Genomic DNA, 7,048 nt, shown 5'->3' with positions numbered 1-7,048 from the left:
GCATTTAAATGTGTTTAAATAGTTTTCAATGGCAAAGTTATTGAGTTTTCGAACAATAGTGTTATTCACTTCTGACGTTCTTTGTGTTGTTGGTTGATGATTGGTTGATCACATGTACGTCACGCCTAAACCACGCTCAAAATCCTCTACACTCCCACTTGTGGTTTGACGCAAACCAGTGTTACGTCATAATGAAAAATTATTTACTGGAACTACAAGCGTGGGTTGCATGCAGCAATAAAAGCAGAAAGCCAAACTGTTAAATGTTGTGTATGAAGCGATAGTTGGTAAGCATGGTTTATGTTAGTGAAAACTTGAATTAAATTCTTATGTGTATAATTTTTTACAATGCCTTCGTGAGATGGGTTTGTGACAAGTGCTGACATATAAAAACTTTCAAAAATATTGTTTTATTTAAAGAATATAGAATTGTTGTCAATATGGGCAACAAGCAGAGTGGGGAGGACCCAACTTCGACAACAGTGTTTCAGTGTAAAAAATGTGGCCAAATTTTACCGAACGTCATTGGGATGATCCTCCACGAGGAAAATTGTGAAGCCAGGCAAAAAGCAAGAGCCGTGGGCGCTCTTCTGGTAAATCTCTCGTAAATTACATTGATCTGATGTATTTGTTTTGCTACATACGTTTATTGTGGTGATAGTTCGATGTTAAAAGTATGTAAGTTTGTATCAAATGTGATGGGTATATATCTAGTCTTAATTTTTTAACATTGCTTTCACAGGCTTTGCACGAACTTGAGAAACGGCGAAAGATGGGTAAGAAGTGACAAAAAAAATGTGTACTTTGCTCCAAGGCGCAAAGGTCTCATCAGTGCAGCTGTTGACTGTGGCACTGAGCTAACTTTTGAACTAGCAAGCACACAAATATCCACTGTGTGACACCTTCCTGTCCGATGGGTACCTAACTGGCATTGTAGTAAACATCAAATGCTACACACTAATGATAAACAATAACAATATTATCAAAAAGGAACCAGCCCGCTACTGGTGTCCTGTCGAGTTGCACAAATATGTATGTTTTATGCCCAACCAAATCATTACATCGCAAAAAAATGATTAAAAATCGTGATCTAACTATCTTGCTGACGCAGAGGAACTGAAACGTCTTCTCCTTGCATTCAACATCACCAGAGACATGCTCAAAGACGATGACGAAGATGAGAACAGCGAAGACGACAGCAAAAAATGTACGAAGTAACAAGTAATAGGATTTATTCTTTTTATATTTATTCAACATGACTATGTGGAAAGTTAACTGTGTTGTTTACACTAAGCAGTGACATACTGAAATTTTGCAGATTTGCTGGGAGCGAGAGTGGTCCGGAGTGACTCTTGGAAATGGGGCGATCAGGTTTGAAGTTTTATGGTTTGGCGTGAGGTAGTTGAACTGTGGGATTCTGATTCTATATGCTTAATAGAAAAATATGCAAAATTTATATATACTTAATGCAATGAATAAAACTTACCAGGATGGTGGTGAAGGAAATGTTGGAACAGTTATAGAGATGGGTTTATTGGGTGTGAAAGTTGTGTGGGATAATGGAGACAGCAACACTTACAAAATCGGAATTGATGAAAGCTACGACTTACTTATATTGGATAGCAGACCAGCAGGTACAGAAAAATGATTTCACATTTTACATATGTACGAATGGGCCACTTAGTTATATAGTAAGTTATTGTATGAATGCATGCGATATACATAAGGTTCACAGACTTCGCAGCCAAGGCATTGGGAGCGTGGGATAATCGGGCCCACGCTCTACCAATGAGCTACATGAGTGGTTTCATGTATTGTGGCCAGATACAGTAGTGCGCTTGAGCACCAACGACAACTTTGCACACAAAAAAACCACTGGTATTTTTGACGTAAAAAACGTTGTCTTTGCAGAAGAAAAAATACTCAAAGCTTGTTTATTTGATTTAACCCACGGTTGCAGGGGTGAAACATGAAAACGTATCATGTGACGGATGCGTGGAAAAGGGCGATTGCTTGCGCGGCACAAGATGGAAATGTCACGACTGTGAAGACTTCGATCTTTGCACGCCATGCTTTATGGCAAAGAAACATGACTTGAAACATCGTTTCATTAGATTCGATACTCCAGAGTCGTCAGGGTGAGGACCCTAAACTTTTTCCTGTAAACTAATGTGGAATTAGGAATTAATATTTACTTAAACACCAAGGGAATTTTGTGTAAGATTGTTACTACCGCCCGCATCAACTTTGATCTACCAAGAGGCAAATTTCGTATTTTCTTAGACTGCTGCTTCCACCGCGTGACACAATATCGGCGCGTATTCAGAGCCGAGGATTATTTCCTGGTGCTGTGGTTCAAAGAGGAATGCATTGGGGTTGGAGAGATCAGGACGGTGGAGCTGGAAAACAAGGAACAATTCTGGACATTAGGTTCGTCTTTTTTTTCTGTGCAAAAGTCACGCTCAGCTCAAAGCTTAGTCCAGATTACGTATCTGTTTTTGTTCAATTCAGCGGGATCTAATTTAGAATAAACAGTAGTTGTGCTTAACATTATTGAATAAGTGTCAAATAGTTGACCAAAGGATTTTTTACTTGTATTTCCTCAAATGGGAATCTATCAGTGCAGTGTAGGATATGAGTAGTACAATGAGTTTGAAACAAACATATCAATATTGATTCACCGTCATGACGTGAACAGAGGTTTTCGTGACAAACACGCCCACGATGCAGCTGCTGTCAAGTGGAATAATGGTTTTGCAAGCAAGTACATGATTGGATGTAACCACCAGGTGGATCTCAAATGTGTTTCTCCAGCCAACGGACCCTTGTATTACAAGAAGTTTTTGCATCTGTGTGGTAAGTTCTTAAATTTACAACGGTGCACATTATATATGACATTGCGACCTGAATTAAAATATCGCTTTAGTGTAAATGCTACCTGGATGTATTATTGTTGTATGCGACTGTTTGTTCAGTATTTTCTCCCTCTCAAAATTATAAAGTTTTCTTTGCTAGGATCCCCAAAAGAAAAAACACAAGAGCAACCTTTCAAAATCGGCGACAAAGTAGAAATTAAATTCCATCCCACGCAAATGAAGCGAATGCAGAAAGGTCACGGGGGGTGGCAACATCGTATGGTTATTGTAAGTAGTTTAATAGTATGTACTAAAGCACTCTAATATTAACCATCTTTTATCAGCTGATGAACAAACATGGACGCGTGGACAAAATCGATTCCGACAACGACGTTTGGGTAAAATATGAGCGAGAGGAATTGGGCACAGATATTGTGAGTGATGGTTGCATTGGAGTTTTCAACCCCGCCGCATTGAAGAAAGTAACAGGTATGTTATATACAATCTTTTACTATAGTTCATGATTTGATTTACTGTAGTTTTGTTTTATTTCCCCAATGGAATGAAGAATTAATACATAATTGGACCTGATTGTGTTAGGTATGAAATGGCCAATTTTTCTGCATAATTCACATCAATAAATTTTATTCTGAAATGTGGCAACATAGTTTCTACTTGCAGAGCCCACAACAACAAGCTCCGCAGTTCCAAGCAATCCCTCCGAAACATTGAAAATTTCCATTTCCAGCGAGCCAGGACCATCCACGGCAACTTCACCTAAACAGCAATCTGCCCAAGTTTCGGCCGCACCACATCAAAAAGATTCACAAACAACTTCGCAGAAAGGTAAAAATTCCACTTGGTCCATAGTGAACGGGTTATTCGTATGGTGTTTAATATATTACTCTGTGATGTTGAGACTAAATATTTACTACTGGACAATTTTTAGTTTTTTAATACAAGGAAACATCTGTACCATGTGTACAAATAACGTATACACTATAGCTGTCGATATTATTTTTATATAATTTTACGCAGTTCTTTTGTCATGAAATTCTTCCTACGAATAACTTATAGTAATGTACACCGACAAGCAACAACTGTTGACATAATTTGATTGTTAGCAGTTTTGCCGTCGGAATCCAAGCAACTGTTAAAAGTGGTGTACAAAAAACCAGCGAAAGCTGATCCTGGAGAAGGTAGCAGTTTCTCCACGGCGTCAGTTTCGTCAGAGACTCACACGTTCAAAATCGGAGATGTTGTGAAAGTCGTCTTGCCAGCAGACATTCTGAAAGATATTATGGTGGCCCACACAGATTGCTGGAGCGACGAAATGGCAAAGGTTTGTTTGTTTGCTTCGTGTTTGGGTTATGTTCCGGTTGCAACGATTTGAATTAGCCTCCCTCAACCAACAATCATATGCCCAAACCATGCTTCGCATTATAACTAAATGTGTATTGTTATATTTACAGCTGGGCAAAATGGCAATGAATACATTGTCATTTTTTTAACCAGTAAATTGCCATTGTAACAGAGGATAATTATTATTTTTATTGCTGTCCTGTTACGTTGTAGTTCAAACGTCAGAATAGGTGACACTTGACATAAGTTGTACATGAAATATCAGCAAAAAACTTGCAGTTGACTACACGGTGTAGAAAAAAAGAGCTATTATTTTAATCATTATAAGTCAATGTTTAGAACACTGCTGTGTTCATCATGAGCGCTGTGAGCTGTAACTGACTGAGTTGCGAGTAAGCGCCCACAAAAGCGGGCAAGAACACACAGACAAATAAAACTGATAATGCTTATAATATTTAGCTTAGTTGCATATTGGCTCTTCTATTCCGTGGCATCAGTAAAACTTACACAAGCGATTCTTCTGCGTTGTATTTTGTTCTTTTAATCACTTTTTCCGGCAGATGATTGGGAAATCGGGAACCGTCCAAGACATCAAGTCAGACAATCTGGTCCGTGTTCAATACAGTGTCGATGATACGATGGAACTAGATCTGAAAAACGTTTTTTTTATTTACCACCGAGAGGTTTTAGTGCTGGTTCCAGGTTCGACCGCAATAGATTCCTCGTATTTACAGAAACAGAGAGTTGGATGTGTCACAATGCAAACCGTCGTAATTTAAATTCTTTTACTACAAACAACTGGAAAAAAATCATGTTAATTTCTTTGCAAGTTTTTAATTTTTAATTATCTTTTCATGCATCCAAAGTAAACAGAAAGCTTAACTGAACATAATTTTTTGGTAAACAGAATTGTGTAAAAATCGTTATTTTCATATTTTTCCCTTTACGTTTAATGTTATACAGATGAAAAAGGAGTTGAACACAAACCCGCAATTGAGGCCTCACCACACTGCAGCTACACGGTAAATTTGTATTTATCTTCATTTGAAAAAAATTAGCCAAGTTTAAAGAATTTTGTTTATAAATTCGAAAAAATATTAAAAAATCACCTTCAGCAAAAAATGGAAAATTGTCGAATATGCGAAGATGAGGCTCCCGCAGTCATTTTTCGTCCATGTGGGCACAAAATTTTGTGCAAAGGTAAAACCAACATGTTTGGATAAAAATTATGTAACTTTTCAGCAGCTTGATGTTTTCTTAGATTGTGGCGTAAACTGCAAATTAAGAAGTTGTCTTTTGTGCGGACAAAGTATCGACAAAAAAGAGTTTTCTCTTGAAGAGGAAACACAAAAATTGAAAAAACAGGTCATTATTCATTGGTAATTTCGTTTCTTGTGTAAAGATATGTTTAAGTTCAACATAGAAATTAGTTTAAAATGAACAAAACGACTAAATGTATAGTCCGGAGTTTCATCACCCAAAAAATTGCGTAAATATCAACGTTTCGGTTGCTTTGCAGCAGCCTTCATCAGGATGTATATATTAGGCGCATATAAACCGAGAAAAACGCTGGAGTAAACTAATACAAAATTACTTACTCAGATACAAAACTTTTCATAGAATTGTGTTTGTCTAAGTGTTAACCGTTACCATAAACTTTCAGCTGGAAGAGATGCGGGAATCGCAAACGTGCGCCATTTGCAAGGACAGAAAACGTAACCTTGTCTTCACTCCGTGCGGTCATGGGTCTTGTGATGAATGCTACCCTTGTCTTGACAAGTGTCACATCTGTAGACGAGCTATTAGCAGAGTCCAAAAACAATATTGATCGAGACGTCATTGTAATCACTTGTATATACACAGAAAATTCTAGTCGAGTTACCGTTAAATCTTTTTGAATCTTTAATATGTAACATTTACTCCACTGAATATTATTTCCTTGCTGTAGTAACAATTTGTTTTGATAACACTCTAACTTAATTTTCGTTTGCATACTTGCGGCTTGTGTGAATCTCAATCCTAAACAATTCATTCGTTTGCATTTTATTTCGTTTTTTTTATTATGAACGCGCACTGTCAATTTTCAAACTAAGGACATTTTTGCCACACCGCTATTTAAACCCGTGTTATACTGTTCGGATTTTTTTATTGTTTGTTTTATTGTTTTATTTATTGTTTTGTATTATTGTATTGTTTCCACTCTTCATAGTATAGCATAGTGTTTGCTCGTGGGGCTACCAAGCAACACTTTAAATTATCCCCCTTATGTATGGAAATGATGTTTAAGAAGTCTGCGTATTTGTAGTATTATACCTATACAGCAGTGATGCACGTTTATTGTACAACTATACGCTGTAAATAAACACTTCATAACCGTTTAGTTGGTGAAAAACTAAGCTATTTTCTCTGAGGTTCTTGGGAGCAGCTTTACAGATACAGCATGTTAAAATTTACTGTTTCGCTGTAAATGGTTGTTCAGTTGCTGCGAAAACGCGTGACCAACAACAGTTTGCCTGACAAAAGCAAGTATTTATAACTTTAAAGAAACCAGGGTTGCAACGAGAGAGCAGTCGAATTCTTTGTTAGTCTTTGAAAATAACACGTACAGCAGTTTATCTACGAAAAATGTATTCTGTAAACCTGGTGGACGGGCACTTGTCTTAGGATCAATAATACCATATGCAAAGTTTTTAGGTTTGGTCTTGAATGGCTTGGGATTTGGAAGATAGTGAATTTTAGGCGTTATCAGATAAATGTGATCCTTATTTGTCTGAACATTTGTACCTTTGGCCTTTACAGTATGGCAACTTCCTCCCGAAGACATATTATCG

At 37.3% G+C, this 7,048-nt stretch overlaps 1 protein-coding gene across 3 annotated transcripts; it reads left to right on the top strand.

Annotated features, from left to right (window-relative positions):
• The first annotated feature begins 205 nt into the window (after positions 1-205).
• LOC145902550 (E3 ubiquitin-protein ligase MIB2-like) lies at positions 206-6,598 on the top strand. Of its 3 annotated transcripts, none has more exons than XM_082990566.1 (18): positions 206-287; positions 421-593; positions 743-776; positions 1,112-1,207; positions 1,319-1,371; positions 1,490-1,634; positions 1,961-2,138; positions 2,284-2,430; positions 2,699-2,856; positions 3,016-3,143; positions 3,200-3,344; positions 3,537-3,701; positions 3,983-4,197; positions 4,778-4,919; positions 5,181-5,239; positions 5,333-5,417; positions 5,479-5,582; positions 5,881-6,598. In XM_082990566.1, exons 2-18 carry the CDS (start codon positions 441-443, stop codon positions 6,043-6,045), a joined length of 2,172 nt encoding a protein of 723 aa, XP_082846692.1. In that variant the 5' UTR covers positions 206-287; positions 421-440; the 3' UTR covers positions 6,046-6,598. The 3 variants fall into 3 exon arrangements, with proteins under 3 accessions (XP_082846692.1, XP_082846691.1, XP_082846693.1); XM_082990565.1 differs by having other exon boundaries at positions 3,980-4,197; XM_082990567.1 differs by lacking the exons at positions 3,537-3,701; positions 3,983-4,197; positions 4,778-4,919.
• Positions 6,599-7,048: the final 450 nt, after the last annotated feature.

Source organism: Ascidia mentula, chromosome 5 (assembly GCF_947561715.1).
Source record: "Ascidia mentula chromosome 5, kaAscMent1.1, whole genome shotgun sequence".
Classification (NCBI taxonomy): domain Eukaryota; kingdom Metazoa; phylum Chordata; class Ascidiacea; order Phlebobranchia; family Ascidiidae; genus Ascidia; species Ascidia mentula.
This window is presented reverse-complemented; position numbering and strand designations above follow the sequence as displayed.